This window comes from Momordica charantia (genome assembly GCF_013281855.1).
Source record: "Momordica charantia cultivar OHB3-1 chromosome 9 unlocalized genomic scaffold, Mcharantia_2.0 BLBB01000009.1, whole genome shotgun sequence".
Lineage (NCBI taxonomy): Eukaryota > Viridiplantae > Streptophyta > Magnoliopsida > Cucurbitales > Cucurbitaceae > Momordica > Momordica charantia.
The window spans coordinates 30,340,596-30,365,016 of NW_028275167.1; the positions used below are offsets into that span (position 1 = coordinate 30,340,596).

Sequence of the window (24,421 nt, forward strand, 5' to 3'; positions counted from 1 at the left end):
GTTTTGATTCTTTGAATAAGTGAATTTCAAAATGTCATTTCTGATACATGCAAGATGTTTGTTAACCTATAAGATAACAAAATTGTTGACATAGTTCAACCCACCATAATATTGATACTTGTCGAAATGACTCCAACGATCAAATCAAAATTGACGACAAAAGAAGAGGTAGAACAATTGAGTTTTTGCATCACTTTTAAGAAATGTATACCTCAAATATCTGGTTTTCGTCTCTATTCATAAAGTGAAGGATTAAGGATTGAACTACAACCAATAAGGTCGAATAAACTAAGACTCAAAAATAAAAATGAATGAAACTTTTGAGAAAAATCTACTGATGAGGTTTGATGCATCTTTCTAATAGAACATACCTACTCCGTTTGAACCGAGCGAGCTTTTTATTTGGTGAGACACGATGTATTCTAATATGTCCGAACAAAGATTCTCAATTTGATCATACGATGAATAGAAGTGTGGTTTGAAATGATGTCACTGTTTAAGTTGAAATGATTCCATCCATCCTTTTGGTTTTGATAGTATTGCAATCCATACCTGTGAGTTGTTTCCCACACTCTCTTTTTACATATATAAGGAATAATCTGTTCTGTACTTTATTTTACTAGACCAATAGCATATGTGTATTAGATATAAAAGTCAAGAAGTGTAGACAAGAACTAGACCATGACGCCCTTCAAAACTTTGGAAGCCTATGACGGAGAAATTTCACCACCATAGCAAGGGGACCAAAGGAGTAACACTATATCAACCATTCTTTTTAGTGATTTAGACCTATTTCAAACAGTAAACATCAATACCTCTTGCTCTACGAACTACACTTTTTAGTATTTTGTTGATTTTAAAGAGGGATCTTCATTAAAGTCACAAATAATACCAAGGAAATATCAAGAACACCTTCAGCAATTTCATCATTGATAATAAAACCTGTCCATTGAATTGGAGTAGGCTTAATCCTGTGTGGTCTATTCTGGATGATTGGTCTGCGCTGAAACGTCCTGTTGGGCAGGCCGCCACAGGCACCATAACGTCTCGAAGAAAAGGAAGAAAAAGAGGCATTATTATTAGCTCACAAGTGACAGAATGGCAGTGTTCTTAAGCATCATATTTGGAATCAGGAACAGAATATCTGAAAAGGTCTTCGGTTTTAGTAGGTGTAAAAAATAGAAACTTACAATCTAATGTGATTCCCAGTTTCTCCACTATTTTCTAGGTGCAGTAACCTAGAAGCACAATCAAATAATAAAAGTAAAAAAAAAGGTATATATTTTGACATTCCAGAATGTACATCGATTCCATTTCCAAGAGGAGGGCTACAACTTACAACACACGACTAAAAGCTATATATCCAAGACAAATGGATATGGGTATATCAATCACACTCAAAGAGAAGGCAAACGCGCGAATGGTCGTTGATTGGCCTAGAAACCATAAAAAAATCTGATTCAGGATGGCCAAAAGGGCGGGCCTTGGATGGACCCTTCCACAGCTCGAGATAAAATGTGAAATACTAGGAACCATCTTTAAATAATCCCAGTGGAAATGCTGGAAGTCGCATTTATTTTCAGTGAGTGCTCGGGGATATATGTAACACCTGCGACATCAAAATAATTAAAGGCATTTCTCCATTGAGATATATATATATATTTCGGTAGAGATTCAAAACTCCAATATTTTAGTCGAAAATATATACTTTAACTAGTTGAGTTATATATTTTTAATTTTATATTTTTCAAAAAAATCATTAGAAGTTGATGAAAATGAGAAAGAATCTAAAAATCAAATCGACATGAGAAATGATAGAATGAGAATAAATTAATGATAGCGTGTTCAATCAAAATTAAGATATTGTTCCCTAATGTTGGGGATAGATATAAGATTTGAATAGGTGTAAAACCAACAGAAAATAGAGAGAGGAAACGAAAAATGGGGACCTATCAAAATGGGAAATGAGAGAATGACTACCTATACTTTTACGGAGGAGATGAAGAAAGAGAAATGATTTTTTTTTTTTCAGGAATAAATGATTCTCAATTTTAGTGACAAATTAAGAATTATTTTTTATCTTTTAATTTATTAAATAAACAATATAAATGAGAAAGGGAATAAGAGTTATCATTCTCGTTCCCGTTAAGAAAATGCACCTAGATAGGATTGTTAGAACTAGAAGAACGAATATTGAAACTGAAGTTTCAACGGAAACCAGAAGGATTCATCAGAAACCTCCAATGCCAGTACATATCAGAAGATTTTTTCCAGACTCGGTAACAATTAATGATGGCAGCAAATATAGACTAATAAGTTATGCTGAGGTGTAAGATCATTCAGCTTCTTCTAACAGTAGGTACATAATAGAAGAATGCAGAGAAGAAGAAGAATAGCAATCGTTACCTTTTTCCTTGACATCAATCTGTAACGTGTCAAGAGTAATTATGCCATCAGTCAAGGGAAGTAGCTCAAGTTTGATGGTAGCTGTAGATTGAGAAGGAATACATCTGCAAAAACCAAGATAGCAATGAATGTTCGAAAAACTATTCATACAGTGAATAAAAGAACTATTTATTACCCTAATGGAACTCTACTCTGGAGCCACAAATGCGAGCAACCTAAACCAGCACTTGGGATGATATCTGATATGGGAGAAGATTGTTCTCTAAAAGAAACTGTCCGGCCTCCAAAATCAACATTATGTTTCTGATTCTCAGATACAACAGCAATCGATCTCGGTCTTTCCAATGATGTACTATACTTCTCACTGCCTACTCTTCCTACAACTTCATTTAAAACCACGTATGGACTCATAGGTGATGATGGTGAGGAATTCAATGAAATCACAGATGGAGAAGTATTGGAAGCTGGAGCAAGAACTGTCATGGTTAGATCTTCAGATGTTAAGTTTGATGCCTGAAGTGTTAAAACCTGAAATTTAAACCCTTTCAGATGACTGCTGATTGGACAGCATGAGAAATTGGTGCAGGTGTGTGAGAATGTGTATGTTAGGAGGGAGGGGATTGTTGACATTATTTCATGCTCGAGTTGATAAACCTGAACGGGAAGCTGAGAAACAACTCCATTGGGTTTAGGGGGCTCTCCTGATAATGCCACAGAGACCATAAGATCCCTTGAAATTCGAGGTCGCCAACTTGTTGGTTGCTTGAAAAACAATCTGGACTCTGTATAAATTCAGAAAAATATAAGAAATAATTTAAGTACTTGCTTTGGCATAAGTGGCAACAACTGACCGAATTATGATGGTTTAGAGATTGCTGAAATAAAAAGCCAGATACCTATCTTCTTCCAATTGCCCATCAGCCTTAATCCATGGTATACTAACATTCTTTGTTTTAATCCCAGTTGGGTTTGAGTAACTTGGCAAGAGATAGAAAATGTGGAGCATATGCTTAATGGAAATAGCTTTAGAAGAAATGCAAAGACATTATGGTCCAACAAGGTAATAGCAATCCTTTGAGAATTATGGTTGAAGAGAAATCAAAGGATCTTTAATGAGAAATGCAGGAATTAGGAGAAGCTACTTGAAAATGCTAAGTTCAGTTCTTGATTTGGTGCTCCTCATGCCAATTCTTTTTGTGACTATACTCCACCCGCAGTTAACTTAAATTGGAGTTGTTTTTCGTAAGTTCCTAGGGGTGGGTAATCGTAATACTTATGCGATGTATTTTTTTCCAATATATCAATGGAAGGGATGTGTTTCTGTTAAGAGAATCTGAAAATTCAAAAACAGAAAAAGGCGAAATAACCCCAGTCGAACTCATTAAGATGAATCACAATAACAAAGATCAGTAAATATACCAGTATAGTTGCACCGGCAAGTTACCATAATTGCATATTGATCAATACTTTTGGATGTAAGGGACAAACTTGAAGTTGCATATCCAGTCTGCAATCGGGATGATTGGGAATTTCTCTCTCCACAAGCCTTTATGTTCCTCCACATAGAAGTTGCTGGTTTGAGGATAAAAGAATGCTCTTCGTTTCTCCTGCCATGTAGAAGCTCCACATAAGATCAAAGGAATGTATTTTTGTAATTTCCATATAAAAATGAAAAGAGAGACACCAATGTAAATATTTTCCTATACCAAAATGATTCACTAGAAATTATCTGATACATTCGAAGGTCATAATTATCACCTAATGCTATCAAAACCTCTCGATCTTGTATAATATTCTAGTCAATACCGAAATGACACACTGTAAAAGTTATTCCTCACTGATGACTATAGTACTAATTTAGTGCCTCCCATCAGACACACAAATACAGAAAGCAACCTTAAAATATGCAACCACCCACATGTTAGTTACGGCAAATGCACAACAACCAGTAAGATAACTGAAACACCAGAAGTTTAATGAATACAATCTATTTAGAGTGGACGACAACCTGAGGGCTAAATTTGGTAAACTGTGTTCATTTCCAACTTCTATGCAAGCAATTGGTAATGATGAAGGGAGTCCATCCTTTGACGCCTCTTCAAAAACAATTGTTATAGCATCAATATATATTATGATATCTGGTATATGAGCGGGAGACACATTCTGCAAAACAACGAATGTAACTTTGTAAATATGCACAAGTAACATTCAAGGGGATACTTGAGAAGCATAATATGAATGACATATATAACAATATCATGCACTGATCATAACTTCATTAAAAAAGATTTCGTGGCATCAAACCTTTATTTGAACACATAAAAGATCATCTGTATTACAATCAGCAGAAAAAGACTGGATTTCGACAGGCTGAACAATTTCAAGTTTTCTCCTCCATCTTCTTCCTGGAATATGAATTCCTTCTAGTCCACAACAGACAGAAAATCTTTCTTGCTCCAAAGAGACACCTCGGAAAGATAAAAGGTTACGGCCCCCATTTTTTTTACTCTTTGAGGACTTTTGAGTAGAGAACTGATCCCAGTTTTCAAGTTCAAATTTTGGCTTTGAACTTGCAGCTTTCACAGGTGCAGTAGGTGGTGCAGAATTGTGAGGTATCGCGGACATGGAGTAGCTTCTAAAATGGCCAAAGGAGAAGAGCTGAGAACCGGATGAAGTGGAAACGTTAGACTTCTGAGACGCTCCACCAATTCCTGCATTGGAAATCAAACGGGGAGGAGATAGAGGGCGGGCAAGAGGAGGAATGGTGTTATCTAGAGGAAGCAACCATTTCAACAATTCTCCACATGGATCCAGATGTGAGTAACCTAAGTCGTCCTGATTCTCAAATGACAATTTCCGCTCTTGGTATTTCTCAAATTGAAGAATTTCCAATACAGGATCTCTCAATATGTCAACACCGACATTCACACGTAAAAGCACCTGCATCCTTCCCACAAGAAGACAGAATGAGAATCAGTAGTTAGAAAGAGTATTGAAATTGATACTAATATCAAAACTTGGGAACTTATATAGCCACGCATTAAGGACTCTGAGAAAGAGTATGATGATATCAGATAAACCACAAACCATTATTCTGACGGAAGGAATAGTTATATGAAACAAAATAAATGTGGCAGCAAATTTGGATCGAAACCACTTGCTACTTATGCTTAACATGAAATAAATAGGGAACAACGAAGTACTTATCCTGAATTAGAACATAAATCAATCCAATGACACAGCAGAAAAATAGTTCATGATAGCTGTAAAATGCAGACTATGCAGTTTTTATGGACCGGAGCTCCTCTTATGTATTTGTATGTTGAACAGGCTGCATCATGGAGCAACTAAGCCTAACATCTCTATGAACAATATAGCAAATTATTTTCTTTGGGATCAAAAGCTAGTTTAATAAATTTGTGTACTGATTGAATCGTGCTTAAAGTGGACAATGTATTGCAAAATGAAGGTACCAATACTTCTTGGAACCTACTAGTGCAGGGTGTAGGCTCAAGAAAAAGGACACAACCCTTGAGACTTAGAAGTAAAAGTTTCTGCAAGTATGCACGAGACTCCAGAATCTTTGTAATACATACCACTATGCTTCCATCAGAAAGAGAGCAGCACTTAAAGGTACCTCTTGCTACGCCACCAGAGACATTGGAATCAAAATTTCCTTGATCAATGACCGCATTTATGCTAGATACAACAGTGTTTTGAGTTCCATTACCCGAAATATCTTGACCCACCATCTCACAGTCACTATACTTGTCAGGAGATCTTTTCTTTGACCAAAGGGGATTACTAGACTCTGCAATTCTTACAAAAAAGTGAGAGTTCTCAAATCGTTGTAACAGTGTTTCTGTTTGCCGTCTGTGATCTTCCATTCTGAGAAGGTATTCGCTGGCAGAAACATCCTCTGATGGATCAATCTTTTCACTTGATGGATTTTCACCATTCTGATCTGTACTTTGATCCGGACTGGTATGTCCTTCCCCATTCGTGGAATGAGTTCCATCATCCATGTTTCCATTTTGTTTTTCAGGACTTTGCCATTTTCCATTTTTACTCATAACTGCTGCGACTTTAAATGGAGTTATGGTTTCTGTATCCTGTTTATAGGCAGATAAGCATGCCAAGATACATACCTGTTCGCCTGCATAAAGGGCAACGTTAAAGTACCATACAGATAACACAGCAGTTCTCTCATCGAAGATGCACATGTATGAAAAGCAAAATAAACAAGATATTAAAAAAGTACATGTACCTGGGAAAACAAAAGATCTGTCCAGAGTGCGTAACGAATGTACATCTGATGCATTTTTCCAATCACAAGGAAGGTCCTCTAGAAAAGAACATCAAGTATTAGATTTCCTTCAGAAAACAAAAGGGAAAGGGGAGCATGTACATGTAACATAAAGAATCTAGCCACATTGACCATTATACTACTCAGGAGTCAAGATCACTAAATATACATGTCTTGAAAGAATGTCAGGTGTATATTGTTGTATGTAAGATAGAACCAAGCATGTAACCACCCAAGATCGTTAACAGCTTATGTAATTTGGTCTTTGTAACAAGATTGTAAACAGTCTCGTGACTTGTGATAAGAAACTGTAAGATTTATGCTATAAAATTCCCAAGCTAGTTCTGCCTTAGGAAACGAGAACTTAAAACTTCAAACAAAAGAACAGGGAGTTGATAAGTGAACGTAAAACTCTCGTGTTTCAGTGGTGAACCAAAAGTTCACATTTAGCTTTCAAAAAAATGCGTACTCTGACCTAAGGTAGAAATCCAATTTTATGATGCGTCATGGTAAAAAGAAGAAGAAGATGATGGTGACAAAGAAACAAATGCAGACAAATTTAACTAGGCGCCTTCATCAGAAACGAAAGCTAGAGATTCGAGTCCATTATCAATATAAAGCATAGTGCATATACACTATATGGTATGTTATATTGCACACGAAAGGAAAATGATCACCATTTCGTGCAACTCTATCCTAATGTTTGAGCAGGGCTATACATCCATGTATGATAACACATTAACCGATTATCAAAATCAGACATTAGAGGACTGTTATAGCAAGGACGCACTGCACGGAATGGTAATCCACCCTTCTTCCTCAGAAACATCAGAGTGCTTCACTGCAGCAGCACCGCCGCTTTTCTCCTTATGACCAGAAATGCTTCCGTTTTCGCTGCCAGATGCATCAGCCTCCTCGTCATTATCGTCGACTACAGAATATTCTGGAAATGGATCTTCAGAAATCAGACCCTCCAAAGTTACCGCAGGCTTTGGCGCGTAATAAGCAACCGGAGGAGGAGTTTCTTGAACAGTTGGCCGCTCTGCAGCCACGGTCTGAGTAGATCTGAGTAGAAAATTCATTATCGCATCTACAGAGTATCTGCAAAATCAAGATGCGTCCGGTAAACTCGTAGTTGGAAATTGAAATTTATCGATCATGCCATTTGTCAATCATTAAGCTCGTAAGGCGAACAAAATGAGAAAATTAAAAGATAACAACAAGCGGTCCTCGGGTTTACCTGATCGGAGATCGAGCCGGAGGAGCTCTGTTTGAGAAGTGGAGGATGGCGGAGCACCGAGCAAAAGCGAATCGGTGCCCGGGCCTAACGTACTCTCTCACTAGAATGCCAAATGGGCCACTTAATATGGGCTGGGCTTTACTTGTTCAGGGCTTCTTTGGGCCCAAATTGTTTTCCGAAAGTTACACTAAAAACTTAGATATGCTGCTAACACTAAGATGCTGAACTTTAAAAAGTATATAATATATAATAAATCTTTGAATTTAAAAAAATATATATCTATTATGTTTTCTAGACTTTTAATTTTAGATCTAGTATGTCCATGGACTTTCAACGATGTGTTCAATGATCATTGACCTTTTGACGTTTTTAAAATTTACGGCCTCGTCAAACATAAAATTGAAGTTTGGTGTTCTATTAAATAAACATCTAATTTTTGCTAATAGCTCCATTGATTGAAAAAATATTAAATAGATTAGGGAGTTAACAAGTTTAAGAATCTATTAAACGTTTTCAAAATTTAGGGATCTATTATTTGCACAAAATTGAAAGTTTATAAATCTATTTGACATTTTATTAAAAAAAACATATTTGGCAATTTTTAAAGTTAATTGACCAAGTTTAAGGACTAGACTTGTAATCTAATAAAAAGTAAACATTAGGTTTGTGATCATTGGTATTATAATGTTTTTAGGATAGTAGTTGATAGATTATATTTCCCGAGAATAGTTCAACGGTTAAAGCATCTTGAATACTCCTTCCTTATTTCACTTCTGCTTTAGGGACAACCTATTTCATGGGTTTCTCACCCTCGAGTACAAAGCTCTTTCCTTTTGAATCTTGATTTCACCCCCTAATATTATTGAAGACTTATATTTTTAGTCTACTTTGCTTGAAGTGCCCATTCTTAGTCTAGTATGTAGACGGAATCACTTTCCAATTAAGAGGAGTTGCTGGAATGACGGAAAGAGATTCGAAGCTCTCTCTTTAGACGATAGTTGGAGTTGACGTCAGTCAAAGTCACTTGTTAAATAAGAAATGTTTTAAACCTTCGCTTGATGAAGCCTATCAGAAAAGACAAAACGAGGATGATTGTCTGACTGTACCCGATCCTTTCTTATCTGGCTATTTGAAATCAGACTCTCTTGAAACAAGCCAGCTAACCACTCACTTTAGTGTCAAATGGTTTTTTCGAGTGCATTAACGTAACTCAAATATTTTGATATATTTGCTTCCCTGGTCTACTCCTTACTAATATAGAATTATGTATGCAAAATTAAAAATAACAGAATAATTAACCATCTAACGAAATCATAGCAAACTGACTAACCATACAAACAATTTCTAATACTCTCTATAAGTACCAAAAAGAAGTTGATGAGATTTATTTATTTATTTATTTATTTTTGGAAAAGAATTGATTGGTTATATTCAATATCATGCAAATTATCATGTCACGTACAAAATAATTGGCCAAAACAGTGTCCATCAATTCTTCATAAAAATATCTTCTTTTCTGGAGATTCAAATCCTATTATACTAAAAAAAATATTCGAAATCTGAAAAAAAAAAGAAGCACGTTTTCCTCCTCTCCTTGGTCATTAACCAATCAGTAGGGTTTATCATCAAAAAGAAAAAATAAAAGAAAAGAAAAAGTATTGGAAGTATTGTCCTTTAATTAAGCATATGAGTTATTTTAGTTCACACATATATACAGTGGAAAGGGAACATCAATCAATCACAATATCTGTAGAATAGTAAGAGGTCTCTCATCCAAGATTTAGATTCGAGTCCGATATTAAAAAAGGAAAAAAGTAATCCTCAACTATTGCCAACTTCAGCATCTTAATTAGTACAAATATCTATACATGATATTGATTGTTGATGTACGTAAAATACGATCTAACTTGAGAAGGTATTAAATCTCAATAGACATATTATTATATGTGTATCACCATAAATGGTTAATCAAAATTTTCATTATATCATAAAATCCATGAAATATAAAAGGTATTTCTAATGTGAATAAATGTTAATAATAAGAATTGTAAAGTTACGTTGAAAGAGTGAAATTCTTGTTTATATATATATATATATATATATATATATATATATTTAGAAATTTTTATCGACATTGACATTATATTGATAATTTCATCAATACCATTTCAAATATGATCAAATTACTACTAAACTAAAAAATTTAAGATTTACGGGCCGCTTCTCTAATTAACAACTTGTTTTGGAAATTGGAGCTCGTATGTATCATATGAATTTTGTTAGGGGATCATTAACAAGTCTTCATCTTCTCTTTTTCCTATGTTTTTCTTTCAATTATAATGATGCGCTATAACCCACTTGCTTCCTACATTTTCGTTTAATGTTTCGTTAATCTTGCACGAGTAGAAATCTACACACATGTGAGAATGCTTTACTAATAATTTTCAAACAAAAACTATAACAAAGAGTTGAATATAGTTTAGGGGTTTTAATTGATTTTTACACCAATACTATTTTTATTAGTTAATATGCTGAGGGTGAAGTTTTAAACTTTCGACATTTTGATAGGATATATATGTCTTAACTAGTAGTAATCTATATCTATATCTACCTCTAGATTAAAAAGCAATGATTTTTGTTAAATATACAGTTTTAGTGTAGATCATCTTACCCTTCGAACTAAGAAAAAGTCGAATAATATAGCAGATGAAGAGTGCGACAAATAAACTAGAGAGACTCATATGGGAAGGAATGAGCATTTCTTCGCTACAACAGCAAAGAGAGGACAAAGGTAAAAATCAATTTTGAGAGAAAAAAAAAAAAGAATGAGGAATCGTGGTTTTGAAAACATATAGAGCTACAACATTTACAAAAATGCTGTGAAAAGTAATGGCTTTCATTTTTTAAACTTATGCCTGCTACACGAAAAAAGGGGAAATTTTTTTTTGCCTATATATGATTAAAATAATAATAAATATTATATTGATTATAAAATTGTCAAAACGAGAATAGCTTATCATTTTTTAAAATTTCAAATATAGCAAAATATTTGAATTTTTATTTTTAAAATTTTTATTATTTCAATGTTACTCTTATGGTATCTAACATGTATCTGATATACATCTAATTTATATCTGATATGATATACATTACTTTAAATCTATATCTGATATACATCTTATGTAAATTTGTATATGATATACATCAAATCTATATCTAATGTACATCCTACGTAACTCTGATATACTTCCGATATGTATTCGATATACCCCTAATATACAGTATCAGATATACCATGATATACATTAGCAGATATACCACCGATATACATCAAATATACGTATTATACATATAATATATATATCTGATGTACTTCTAATTTATGATATACTAAATATATTTGCAATTGATATACTAGATACAAGGTATATCAAATATTTAATTTTTAGTGGTATATCAGTTGTTTAAATTATAATTTATCATTTCAATTTGTTTATTAATATACTAATATTATCATTAATGTTGATTACTATATCACTACTATTTATTTAATATTAATATTAATTAGATACTAAATATAAGGGATATCAACTATTTAAATTTATAAAGTACATCAAAATTTTAACTTGTCTTTTTGGACGTGCATGATCCACATAAACCTTTTATATAATAACTTTATATTTCAAAAATAAAAAATAAAAAATTTTGCACTATTGTTCTCATCTGAAAAAAATATTGGATATAATAGTATGATATCAACACACATATATCAAGTTATATTAGTAGAATAATGGTTATATCAGAGGTATATAAGAGGTAAATTAGAAGCATATTAAGTATATATCAGTGTTATATTAATGGTAAATCATATAATCATATAAGAAGTTATATCAGCAGATACCATAGTTATATCAGTGGTATATCATTTTTATATTAATGGTAAATTAGAGACATATCAAACATATATCACATATATATGTAATGTATTAACGTGGTAAATCAATGATTATCATAAATATATCAGTGGTAAGACATGTTAGAAGTTGAGTAGATATCATGGTTATATCATAAGTAAATCAATTGTATATCATTATTATATCAGTAGTATATTAGAGATATATCAATGATCAGATATATTACAGATATATATCATATATATTAAATGGTGAATTTGTAATTTTATAATTCGACTTCCATTTTTTTTTTTGAAAAAAATACTATATTTTAAAAAATTAAATGCAGTTGTTATTTTGCTTATTTTACTAAAATTTTTTGGTCATATTTGCAAGTACTCCTTAAATTTATGTCAATTATTACTGAAGTTTACGGGTTTCAGCGAATTTTAGTGTATGTCATTTCAGTGTACGTCAATTATTAACATGTATATATATTTTCACAATTTCGAAACTGGACGTCCACATATTGTCTGGTATTGAGCCACGCAGCTCACCCGACAACCATCCGGTTTCGGGCGTTGGGGGAAACTAGAAGAAATTTCAAAGTCAGAGTCGGACACCGGGAGGTGACGAGGATTTGGATAAGATCCAACGCCGGCTCGCTCTCTTTTGCCCTTGCTTGCTTCTTGCTTCTTGTTCTTGTTTTAATTGAAAGCGAATGATTTCTCTATTCAACAACCTTGTTCCCCATCTACGTGGACACCCACTGTCACTATGATTGGGACTCCGGTGGTCGGACCGGACCCTCCCCAATCCTCTGTTTCTCGGTAAATCTGCGCGAACCAACCGAGGAAATGGTAAACTCCATTTCTGTTGTCTAATTGGTATTACTATCAGAAAATGATAAGAAACAATGGGTCAATCATTCTTTAATCTTAATCTTTTAGTGGCCCGAGGAGGGAGAAGCATAAACCAGAAATAATGTGATGGCGCCAATTTAATCTTGTGAACAGCGCTGCTTCTGCTTTCCTTTTCTTCATTGCTATTTTTTGATATTTTTCATTTCCCAATCGCGACGGCTTGATGGGCAATTTCTGAATATCCTTCCTTTCTGTTTCATCATCCCAACGAAGCATGGGTAGTTCTGAGAAATTATTGTTCATCACAATCCACGCGATATTTCCCACTCGTAGTTGCTAAGTGTACTCTCTCCCCCAGCGACTGAATTTATCGGAATCCCTGAGTTGATAAAGATCCATTTTAGGGTTTCTTTTCCTCCTTGCTTTTGTATATCGCAGTTCAAAGCGTCTTCGAGAAACTGAATTTGCGGTTGGAGTGCCACATGGGATTGGGACTAATCAGAGTACCGAGGCAGAAACGAGATTTAGTTCACCGAGATAAAGAGCCAGGAGAATGGAATCGCAACTGCGTTTAATTCAACAATCGCTTAATACTCGTTATTCCATCTGGGTTCGTGAAGCTCTTAACGATTTGCCGGATAATTTTACAATCACTGATCCCACTATAGCTGGTCACCCAATTGTGTTCGTGAGCCGCGGATTCTTGAAGATGACTGGATATTCCGAAGACGAGGTGATTGGCAAAAATGGGAGGATGTTTCAGGGCCCGAAAACTAGCAGGAGTTCAGTAATGCAAATTCGCGAGGCAGTTCGGGAAGAGAAGGCCATTCAAATTAACTTGCTAAATTATCGCAAAGATGGGACACCCTATTGGGTCTTTTTCCAAATGAGCCCCGTTTTCAGCAAGGAAGATGGGCGGATCATTAATTTTGTGGGTGTTCAGGTGCCGATTTGGATGAAGTCGAGGAAGCCTAGATGTGGGTTCGTAAGAATTGAAGGCATTCCAGGCGAGAATGAATTTAGAGCTTGCAAAAGTCTTTTAGGGTCCTGCCGCCGGGAGTTGTTGTCTGATTCTATCTCCGAATTAGGTCGTCTACTGAACAGAGATTCACAACCGGATTCAGATAGTAGAGGTCTGTATCTAAATTATGCTTTATGCATCAAATAATCTACTGTTTGCTCATGTTCAGATTTTGGAGCTAATTTCGTTCATTTCTTCTTCTTCTTCTTCTTCTTGTTTTTTCCCCCCAAATCAGTTTACGAGTTTCAATCACATTGAAGAACTTGGTCCTGTGTTTTCTGAAAGTAATGCTTGAACTGCTGTCTATATCACTTATTCGCCTTCTTCTTCCCTCTCTCCTGTTGTCATTAAGTAATATTATATTTATTTAACACAGATTCTACATTCATTTTGAGGCAAAAATACAAGTATATGGTCCGCTTCCATTCTTCATTCAGAGTTTTAGTCACGTTTCCGTTAGTTGTTATTTTTTTGTTTTCATCTTTGGTTATAATATTGGCCATTGAGTTTTTCTACTGAGTGGATATCTCATAGGAGTAGGGATTGAAGAACCATGTGAGGCATGTGATGATGAGAAGCAAAGAGCTGCAATTGCTATTTGTAACATCTTATCTGTCCTAACTCATCACAGTGAGGTAACTGGCAGATTGGTGTGCGAAAGGAGATGCAGCGTGCCTGGGGTGGGCATTATTTGTTCATCCTTGAATACGTCTCTTAATAGAATCAAACAGAGCTTTGTATTGTGAGTTTTTCCAGACTATTTACTTTTCTTTCTGCTGAAATCTTATGCTTTATAAGCGAGCCTGTTCTCCTGTTCGCTTTTGGTTTCATGGCACATCTCTGTTGTTTTGCAGAACTGATCCACACTTACCCGACATGCCTATAGTTTATGCGAGTGATGAGTTTTTGAAAGTAACAGGTGCTTGAAATTGATGCAACTATATCGTATTTAACATTTTGATACTGAAAGTTTGAACAGTGCGTTGCAATTTTTCTTGCCTACTATAGGTTATACTAGATGTGAAGTGCTTGGGCGCAACTGTAGATTCTTAAGTGGAGTTGACACAGATACTTCATCCCTATTTAAGGTATTTAATCTCCTCCTCCTGATTCAATGAACATTTTTTACCAGAATTCATGACAAGTTTAATGGAGGTTTTGGGAGGAGTTTATGGAAATAATTGTTATGAATCTGATTTTCTTCACCAGATAAAGGAAAGTATTCAATCTGAGCAAGCGTGTACCGTGCGGATTTTAAATTACAGGTTGATACTTAACTACAACCTTATATACGAATGCATAATTTGTAGTATTTTGATCAAAACAAAACTTTTAACTGCTGTATCACAGGAAAAATAAGAGCTCATTTTGGAATCATCTACACATATCCCCTGTTCGTAACGCTTCTGGAAAGGTATTGTTGCTTTCTACAGTTTATGAGATTGATCAAAATTTTGGGATTCTCTAGTTCTACTCATGTCCATACATTTTCCGAATTGAATTAAAAAGTTAATTTAGCACAACTGGATGAAGACCCCTTTATCAAGTGGGATAATGGCAAAAGTGTCCAAGTCAATGTGAGAGTTTAAAGAACTTTTATGTACGTTTTTTCTTAAGAATAGAGGCAACTTTTTTCTACAATTCATTCCCTTCCTACCCTAGTTAGTTCGTTGTGCCCTATCAATCTTCTTAGACGAGCACTTTTATACTGGGGCCTTTAGCCTTTAGCTGCACATTCAGGGATTGGTTCTGCTTGGGAGCTATTGTGAAAAAGATTTCTGTTTTAATTTTCAAAAATATTTTAACCGCTGTTTTGGATGATTAATAATGATTAAAGTTATTATAAAAATGCTGCACTTGAAATCACTATTTTACAAACTGTGACTTTGGAAGGAACAATAAAGAATCCAGAGAATAGTTATCAAAACTCGCTTCCATTAATGCTTTTTTGCCCGAGTATATAACAAGTGTAAAACTCACTAGTGTTATTTTTTGACATTTTGTTAATGAATCCACTAAAACAGTTGTTGCCATTGTCTTACCGAGTATACGGTGTTGTTTGCAGGTAGCATATTTTGTGGGTGTTCAGATGGATGAAGATGATAAAATGCTGGACGAACATGGGGTGAATCCTAAGAGGAGGCAGCTTAGCACTGTGGGTGCAGTCAAGGTGGCCGTGAGGAGCTTGTCAATGAGCGTCGGCTGTTCACAGGAGGACTAGTCATTACGATCTCTCCCGTCTCCGTGTTTGGCATAGTAATACTAAAATTTCTTTGTAATTACATCTTTTGAAGAGGTATATAAGACAAGACACAAGGATTTCTTAAACGTTATTGTAAAGCTCATATTTTTTAATATATGGAATGGAAAGTGTTTCGATTTAAGTTAAAACAGTGGATCACGTGCCTATGATTTATGTGACTGGAAACCATATTTGGTTCGACGCCTGGACTAGCATTGTGATTTTGAATATGTTAGGGGTTGTTTTATAATTTGGCTATTACTCGTGTGATGAAATGTATTGAACTCACTGGACATTCTAATAACTTATCCTTGTAGTCCAAATGGTTTGCCTGTCCTTTGATGAAGCCTTGCAAGATGAACTTGAAATTGTTGTAGATTCGTAGACTGAATGAAATTAAATATTTCCTTGAGCTTGGTTCGATTAAGTTAAAGGTGAACGTAACCCAATTTCGGTTCATAAGTTTCTCTAATTTATACGGCTTTTGAGGGATCAGCTCGAGGGGTCCTGAAGGGGCAGACTGTGATTGTAAGCTTTACAACAGATCCATTTGCCGAATCATTGATAAATCAATTCGATGTGGCAAGACAGGTGATTTTTCAGTAACTTGTTCTTCCCCATTCCTCTATCACCCAGATTTCGTAATTTCTTGCTTAACACTGTTGCAGGTTCATGAGCTCTGATAAAATTTCATGTTGTCATTCCTGTTCAAATACTTCATATTTAGGATATTTAATTATGTGGCCCCCCAAGTATGTTATCCACTCATCCCATTATTACAATAGTTGATTGTCATTTATCAGCTGTCACTTCAGGTTTGTAAATGACATGGAAATCTAGTATGAGGCAATATCATCACAAATAAAAGGATTGGTTAACTGCAAGCCAAAAATAAGAACTTGTTAAAAAGATGCCTTGGTGAATACTTTACTCTCCCACCTATCATAGAAATTCACTGATACAAGAAATTTCACATGCCAGTTGCCACATCTACCTGCTCCCCCAGGACGAAAAAATTTACCCTCCCCCTCCATTCCATCTCATGCCAGCTGAAAGATGAGAACATTTCCAGAGTTTCACAAGTTTCTCTCCTCTGGAAGTGGGGTGGGAATTTCAACCTGTTTGATTAAATGTGTGGAACTGTGTAAGTATATATTGCATCATAAATATATCTGTGTTTCTGAGTTGTTTCACCTATTGTTGCGATTTTGGTCTGTACTTGTACTGCATTGCCCAAAAGAGATAGTGCACAAAATTTAGTCCGCTGAGCACACACATCAACCAGTAGAATCTGTCGAGGTGATAATGGTTTATGTTTCTTCCAGATAACCATGGACGGTGGTCGGAGTTACCCGTGACGTTGTTGACTATCGACACGACCACTGAGCTAAGGTAGTAACCCATAGCTAGAGAAGCCCAGGACAGAGATGTGGCCAAAGATCTCATGCTTGCAGGTGCCTCTGTGAAGAAAAACTCTAATGATCCAGCCAAGGAAAAAAGATCTGCTGATCCGAGGAACAAGTACTGGATGGCGATCCAAAGGAAGGAGATGGGCAATGGTTGAGCAGAGTCGAGTAGACCGTTGTCGGTGGCTACTCTCTTGCGCTTAGTCTCGACAGCTGCTGCTACTGCCATGGCTCCAATAGAAAATATTAACCCAACTCCTATCCTCTGGAGATGAGTGATACCCATTTCGGTTTTAGTTATTCTTCGAGAAAATGGGATAATTATGTGATCGTATACCGGGGCAAGTAACATGATGAAGAGAATAGGAAAAATGGGAAGAGATGCAGGCGGAACTTTAAAGGAACCCAGTTTGGTGTCCATTGTCGATGCTTGTTCGACCGAAAACGTGGAGAGCTGAGCAACACAGCAGTTGAGAATGATGGTGCAAGCAAATATAGGTAGAATCTTCAACACAATCTTGACTTCTTCTACTTCCTGAACCGTACACTCCAATGCCGGATGGAACGGCTTGTTCAGAACTGCATTGTTCAGGAACTTGAGACTCCCCGAGGGTTCATTCGCCAAATCTGTTGAATCTCTCCCTTTTGCATTCTGTTTAACTTCCTTACCATCAAGAGCCGGGCTCATGGCCATACTTGCTATCAAGTTTCGTGAATTCGTGCTAATGCAGCAACCGAATATCGCAGCCACTAAAACCTGCCTCAGTTAAAACACCAAAAAGCTGATTCAGTTAACTTCACTCTGTCTAGAAATTAATCCCAACTCTTAACTACATTTTTATGGTGTTTATATATATATATATATATATATATATATATATATATATATGTTTGTTTTACCTTGCTAATTGTTGTGAATGGACTTCCATTAGGTACTTTGTTGCGGTAAAGAGGGGAGCCTGCGAAGAATACAAGGATGGACAAAAAAATGCTGAGCATTGCAATGCCAAAGCCCCACTCCCACCCCTTGTTGTCTTCAAGCCACACCACCAATGTGACTGCAATCAGGCCACCACATGAGAGGCAGAAGACGAAGTAGTTGAAGAAAGTGGATCTCTTTTTCCTGCCCTGTGGGGTACTGTCATCAAACTGCTCCGCCCCATGCGACGGCAGCGACCCCTTTATGCCCCCGACGCCCAATGCCACCAGATATAGCCCCACGAACAGCATCGCTGCTCTCCCGCCGCTCGCTTCTTGGCACACCGCGCCGTGATCGCATGGAGGAGGCATCAGCGATGGACTTTTCGCTTGTATCAGCAATATCGCCAACCCCTGTCCAAATGCTTGCCTTTAGATTTTGCATACCAATTAAGCAACAAACTGACCAAGCTATAACAAGTACAAAATTAAGAACTGGTTACCTTTATCATCAAGTCAATCGGTAATTATATTCATAGTTATTATTATTGTTTCTTATGGTCTTTAATATGCTCTAATTTTGTATCTTTATCTATCATTTATTAAGCTAGTTTAATATTTATACTATCAATTGATTAAAGTTAGTTCCACCTAATCATTAAATAATATTCTATCAAATCTCTGAAATTATAACTTTTCAGATAATTTTAAACAATACAGTAACCGTGTTATTTTTCTTAATATTTGAAAGATTTGAACTCATCACTTCTTAAATAGAAATAAGTGTCGATTGCTACCCACGTCAAATAGGTGCGAAAACAAAATTTTATATACAACATTAAAAGTAACAAGATAAACACAAAACGTGACAAGAATTACATAACCATGAGTTAGTTGTGGATAACTGGATGGGGCCCGCCAATAAACCCGACCTAATAGAAGGCCTGCCCGAGGGAAGTGAAGTGAAAGGACGGGTAGTTGGAGGTGAAGGAAATGAAATGAGCCAGGTGTTAGCAGTAATTAAGCTTAAGTGGCCAGTTGGGGCCACGTGTTGCTCTGTCACTCATCCTATTGGCTGCGCCCTTCCCCTATTTATACGGACAACTAATTTAATGTCGTTTTGACCATCCAACGTCGCGTTTTGGACATATATATATGCTTCCTCCTCGATCCCAAAAACTATTAACAAAAACTGCCTTCCACTCCCTCTATTAAAACCCTTGTCTCATGCACCTGAAATTTCTCTTTCACACTCCAATCCCTCCCCCATTTGTCTCATGCCAATTGATAAAGACAAATCAAAATTAACAAACAAACAAACAAATTAAAGGAACACTAATTAATCTTAAATTCATGCCACAATTGACAAAAGTTTTTAATTAAAGCAAATTTACATAATCTACACGACTTGGTCTAATTTAAATCATTATTCATATATATTAAAACCCATAAAGTCTTCAAACGATTTCTTTATGATCTATCACTATAAATTATTCAATCACCGACGTCATTCGCACCTTTTAAATAATCAAAGGAAAAAAAAAACCCAACAGAGAGAGAATGGTAACATGACCTCTAATTTAAGCTTGCACAACTGTACAGAAAAAGAAATTTGTGTGCTGTGAAGCTATATATATGGTTTTTGTAATTTTTGGAGTAGGACGCGGACAAGACTTGGAGACACGTGTCTTTAAGATGAAGCAGAAGAGTCAGTGGCGTGGTGGCGTGTGATTGGTGGAGGCTGTGGGAGTTGAGGACCAATCGCGTACGAATGGGGACAAGAGGAGTAAAGAAAACACAGGCAACAGGGAAAACAAGATTGCGATTTGCAATTGCATGGTAATAAATATTAAGGGACGGGGAATACTCCAGTGCGACGCACGGTTTGCATGGTTTCGGTGATCTCTCAGGCTCTAAAGTTGTTCCTTTTTTTTTTCTTCCTCAACCCAACAGTTAGCTCGTGATCTCCCCCCCCCCCCCCCTCTTTTGTTTTGTTTTCTCTTATTTTTTACATAAATATCTCTCATCACTCCCAAATCCAACCAACTAATTAACCGGCCACATCAAACAAAAATTATCAAAATTTTAAATTTGTGTCTTACAAAGTAAAATTGTAAATAATTTATGGTAAAAATGGAGAGAGAGAGAGAGAGAGAGAGAGAGAGAGAGAGAGAGAGAGAGAGAGAGAGAGAGAGAGAGAGAGAGGATTACTAGCAATTGAATGGCAGCACTAATGAAGTAGATGAGATAAGAGGTGAAAAAGGCATCGGAAAGGAAGCCACCAAGGAGGGCAAGGAGGAAGGCAGTTCCCATGAATTGTGTGACATTGTTGGCCGATTTTGAGGGAGAAAAGTGCATGTACTGCGACAAGTACATCACCAAGTTGCTCGCATTTGCCAAAAACGCCAAGTTCTCCAATATCTCCACAACTGTACGTGTAATTGTAATCTATCATTTCATTACTAAAATTAATCAAGTTAACTAACTAGCTAATTGGAGATTTAGTGCATACCCAAATCGAAGGAGGCTGCAATTATTCCCCCATGCCGTCCTCTCTCTGCAGGTCTCTTCCTCCAGTCCACATACCCTTCCCATCTACTCCCACTGCTGCGGCTCTCCTGAATTCACGCACAAAACACAAACAAACAGTATAAGTCAGCAGTAATTGACATATAATCACATACGACGTGATTGGAGAAGATCAGATCAGACACAGACGCATACACCCACCATGTTTTCTTTCTTGGGCGTTTGAATCTCCGCGTTTTTGTTTTTCTAGAGAAAGGTAAGAGCAAGAATGGTATATTGAGCTGAAAAGCATAGGGGAAGACTGGTTGGAGATTTAAAGGCTACCCATGGAGAGGAGAGAGAGAGAGAGAGAGAGAGAGAGAGAGAGAAAATGACTTCCATTCCACTCCATGTTGCCACAAGAATATTTTAAAAATATTGAAACAAAATTCTCTCTTGGGCACTCCCATAGAGAGAGAGAGAGGGCTTGGGATTCTCTCTCTAGCCAGGGTTAAAAAAGGGGTTTACTTGGTTTGGCTTGGCATAAAGGAAGGGGGAGATCAATGGAGAAGAAATTTAATTAAAGAAGATAGATAGGTAGATATAGAAGCATCAAATCCCTCCACTCAAAACCCTCCAAAACAATAAATAAATAAAAACACACACAAATAATCTAGATTTTTTTATTCCTCTCTTGGGCTACCCTTTTCTTTGACCCATCAACCCAAAAATTAAAAAAAATAAATAAAAATAAAATTATACCCTCTCCTCTCACCCCCCTTGGTATTATGCTTGATACTATCATTATTTTAGGCATTTCTCAAAAGTTCTGCAACTTTCTCAACATCTTCTGTGCCACAAATTTTGGTAGCACCGTACCCCATTGGTTCGCGCTACACTAATTAGATTAATATTCTAAACCCCACCTCTCTAATTTAATTAATTATGTATGCTCATTTTATATCAAAGTTCTAATCTTAAAAAACAAAATAGCATCCTCGTCATGTCATTAATTAGAGTTGATGCGATTGAGAGCTTCCATTTTTATGGATTGTATTCAAATACGTTGTCAATGTTTTTACTACATGGTTGTTAATTGTCTATTTCTTGTTCTGTTCATACTAAATTTTAGATATATATATATATATATATATATATTTTTAATAATTTGAGTTCAACGAATTTAACATCAATAATTAAAAACCTTCAAATTTAGAAAATGTTTTAACTATGGACCTATTGTTAGTTACATGTACCTAATACAATATTAAGCATATTAACACCAAACCTAATTCATACCACTTCTTAAATTAATATAAGTACTACAAATTTTGTTGTATAACACATTTATTAGTTGACTCATCAGCGTAATCCGAGTAACCCATAGAGTTCGACATTTTTCAAGTTAAGATTAATGATTTATGATCACTTTGTTGTCTATATAGTGAAGCTATAGTTAGTTTATTGTTTGTTTCTTTCTTTTTTTAGAGAGAAATGAAGCTATAGGTAATTAGGCGTACCTTATACAATATTAAGCATATATTAACACGTTTTTAAAATTAATATGCGAACTATAAATTTCATATTAGTTGATCGATCACGCAATCAAATAATAAATCATTGAGTAGACTTTTTGAAGTTATAACCATGGATATTGACTTTGTTATCTATACCATGGTTGTAGCGAATCTTATTATTGAACCTCAAAACTAGGATACCGATTCTTTATTTGAAAACTAAAATATATGTCTATTGTTGTTAAACCTTAAATGGTCTAGTTGGTGTAAAGAATCAATAAAGGGTTGGAATTTCTTAATCCCAATTACCTTTATATCCCAAAAAAGAAGAAAAAAAAAGTAAAAATATGTTTGATTGAATTTTGTGACATGATTTTGAAGATTCTTATTCAAATTCGTCCCCTTGGCAGGCTTTTGCTTAAACTTTATGTAGAAGCAGTTAGAGACATATAGGAATTGATTCTTTAATAAATTATTCGTTACAAATACAGCCATGGGATTGGATGATTTTGTGAAGAAATTATGAAAAATTGGTTGGGTGTGTGTGAAAGAGATGACTTAGTTGCCTGAGAAAGAGAGATTGCACCAAAGAAGAAAATTCCATAATGATCAAATTGCACAACTTGAAGGATCACAAATTGGAATCCAAATTACTCATAGAGAACCAAAAAGACAATAATTAAAAAAGAAAAAAAAAAACCTATTAGGTGCTTGCTAGTACACACCTATTGTTCCGTTAGATTGTTAACAAAAATTTGACAACTTTCTAATTTTTTAAAATATATAAAAAAAATATTTGTTTTACTGTGTTTCTCTCTCTCTTAGAACATTTAAAGGTTAAAAAGAATAGATGGATTTGATTTGGAAGAACAGAAATCTTTCTTTTCCCATATCCAAGTCAATAAAAGGGTTAAGAACAAGTCAAATCTTTGCTTTTCCCCAAATCACCGTCCTCCACTATACTTAAAAAAAAAAAAAAAAAATATTCTTACTTTGTTACCAAACCTAACCTTTTTTTTATTATTTTTATTTTCGACATACCAAACCTAACCTAAACAGATATGTTAAGGTACATTTTCATATTTCTTGAACAATGTATATGTTTCACCTCATGTTGGGCTAAAAACCTTTTATTTTTTTTAAGAGCATTTATTTATTTATTTTTTTGTTGAGTTCAGACGTGCGGTGGAGATTGGAATTTCAGATTTATTGAAATATATATGTTTTAATTAGTTGAATTATACTTGCAATGTTGGAATGAATTATTAAAATACTTATTGACCAACTCCATTAAAATATTTAGACTTCTAACACTAAAAACCATAAAAAAACTTGTCAAAACGACATAATTATAATTGACATATATTTCAAATTAAGAGGATTGTGAGTTCGACCATCTATCCCACACATTGTACTAAAAAAATTATAAAATCTATCTTATTGTAGTTTCTATTATTTGAGAGGTATATTTTTTGTTATTGGTCTTTAATCGTTTTAAATTAGTTGAATTATTCTTGCCATGTTCGAAGGAATTACTAAAATACTTATTGACCAACTATATTAAAATGTTTAGACTTCTAATACCAAAAACCATAAAAACTTGTCAAAGCTATAATTAAGCTATATCTCAAACTAAAAGATTGTGAATTCGATCTTCCACCCCACATGTTGTATTAAAAAAAATAATAAAATCTGTCTTATTGTAGTTTTTATTATTTGAGATGTATATTTCATTATTGGTTTTTAATCATTCATATGTTTTCTTGAAATGAATCATTTAAGCTTGTTTTGAAACATATATATGTATCGATAACAATTTTCATTTTCTAACATACTCCTTAGAACGTTTATAAAACTCCAACTAAATTTAAGAAACCTAAAGTTGATATAAACATTTTTTTTTAATTTTTGAAATTGAAGTCAGTTCAGCAAACTTTTTTCTTTTTTTTTTTTTGTGGCTTTTTTCCTTAAATGTACCTGTGATTAGCAAAATATGAAAAATTGAAAAGTTAGAAGAAATTAATAAAGTTGGTTCCCCAGCTAGGCTAGCTAATGTAATGTCGTTTTTGGATGAAAAATGTGCCTGCACTGATTAAAGTGA

General features: G+C 35.0%; 3 protein-coding genes across 5 annotated transcripts; 1 reads left to right on the plus strand and 2 right to left on the minus strand.

Moving 5' to 3' along the window:
* Positions 1 to 1,143: 1,143 nt before the first annotated feature.
* Positions 1,144 to 8,053, minus strand: LOC111019132 (heat-inducible transcription repressor). 2 transcript variants are annotated; one of them, XM_022295438.2, is made up of 11 exons: positions 7,953 to 8,053; positions 7,503 to 7,813; positions 6,674 to 6,751; positions 6,003 to 6,562; positions 4,711 to 5,346; positions 4,415 to 4,569; positions 3,826 to 4,013; positions 3,061 to 3,188; positions 2,582 to 2,934; positions 2,407 to 2,510; positions 1,144 to 1,609 (listed from the first exon to the last, which is right to left on the minus strand). In XM_022295438.2, exons 2-11 carry the CDS (start codon positions 7,792 to 7,794, stop codon positions 1,539 to 1,541), a joined length of 2,565 nt encoding a protein of 854 aa, XP_022151130.1. In that variant the 5' UTR covers positions 7,795 to 7,813; positions 7,953 to 8,053; the 3' UTR covers positions 1,144 to 1,538. The 2 variants fall into 2 exon arrangements, with proteins under 2 accessions (XP_022151130.1, XP_087973356.1); XM_088117230.1 differs by having other exon boundaries at positions 2,582 to 3,188; positions 7,953 to 8,030.
* Positions 8,054 to 12,567: 4,514 nt separating this feature from the next.
* PLPB (PAS/LOV protein B) lies at positions 12,568 to 16,120 on the plus strand. 2 transcript variants are annotated; one of them, XM_022295437.2, is made up of 7 exons: positions 12,568 to 13,841; positions 14,270 to 14,471; positions 14,584 to 14,648; positions 14,738 to 14,817; positions 14,939 to 14,994; positions 15,080 to 15,143; positions 15,795 to 16,120. In XM_022295437.2, exons 1-7 carry the CDS (start codon positions 13,262 to 13,264, stop codon positions 15,948 to 15,950), a joined length of 1,203 nt encoding a protein of 400 aa, XP_022151129.1. In that variant the 5' UTR covers positions 12,568 to 13,261; the 3' UTR covers positions 15,951 to 16,120. The 2 variants fall into 2 exon arrangements, with proteins under 2 accessions (XP_022151129.1, XP_022151128.1); XM_022295436.2 differs by having other exon boundaries at positions 12,580 to 13,841; positions 14,264 to 14,471.
* A 624-nt stretch (positions 16,121 to 16,744) lies between these two features.
* Positions 16,745 to 21,364, minus strand: LOC111019092 (Major facilitator superfamily protein). The gene is made up of 5 exons (XM_088117107.1): positions 21,026 to 21,364; positions 20,808 to 20,913; positions 20,507 to 20,724; positions 18,278 to 18,709; positions 16,745 to 18,134 (listed from the first exon to the last, which is right to left on the minus strand). Exons 1-5 carry the CDS (start codon positions 21,026 to 21,028, stop codon positions 17,166 to 17,168), a joined length of 1,728 nt encoding a protein of 575 aa, XP_087973233.1. The 5' UTR covers positions 21,029 to 21,364; the 3' UTR covers positions 16,745 to 17,165.
* Positions 21,365 to 24,421: the final 3,057 nt, after the last annotated feature.

What these genes read in the sequence shown, in the direction of transcription:
- LOC111019092 (XM_088117107.1), bottom strand. An exon ending in GTGCTGCCATTCAATTGCTA is followed by an intron (nt 18,710 to 20,506) that starts GTAATCCTCTCT and finishes GCATTTGGACAG; the next exon opens with GGGTTGGCGATATTGCTGAT. An exon ending in CATTCACAACAATTAGCAAG is followed by an intron (nt 18,135 to 18,277) that starts GTAAAACAAACA and finishes TAACTGAGGCAG; the next exon opens with GTTTTAGTGGCTGCGATATT.
- PLPB (XM_022295436.2), top strand. Translation starts at nt 13,262, where the DNA reads ATGGAATCGCAACTGCGTTTAATTCAACAATCGCTTAATACTCGTTAT. An exon ending in ACCGGATTCAGATAGTAGAG is followed by an intron (nt 13,842 to 14,263) that starts GTCTGTATCTAA and finishes GATATCTCATAG; the next exon opens with GAGTAGGGATTGAAGAACCA. An exon ending in TTCGTAACGCTTCTGGAAAG is followed by an intron (nt 15,144 to 15,794) that starts GTATTGTTGCTT and finishes TGTTGTTTGCAG; the next exon opens with GTAGCATATTTTGTGGGTGT.
- LOC111019132 (XM_088117230.1), bottom strand. Translation starts at nt 7,794, where the DNA reads ATGAATTTTCTACTCAGATCTACTCAGACCGTGGCTGCAGAGCGGCCA. An exon ending in GTGGATTACCATTCCGTGCA is followed by an intron (nt 6,752 to 7,502) that starts GTGCGTCCTTGC and finishes GTTCTTTTCTAG; the next exon opens with AGGACCTTCCTTGTGATTGG. An exon ending in TTTTATGTGTTCAAATAAAG is followed by an intron (nt 4,570 to 4,710) that starts GTTTGATGCCAC and finishes GTTGTTTTGCAG; the next exon opens with AATGTGTCTCCCGCTCATAT.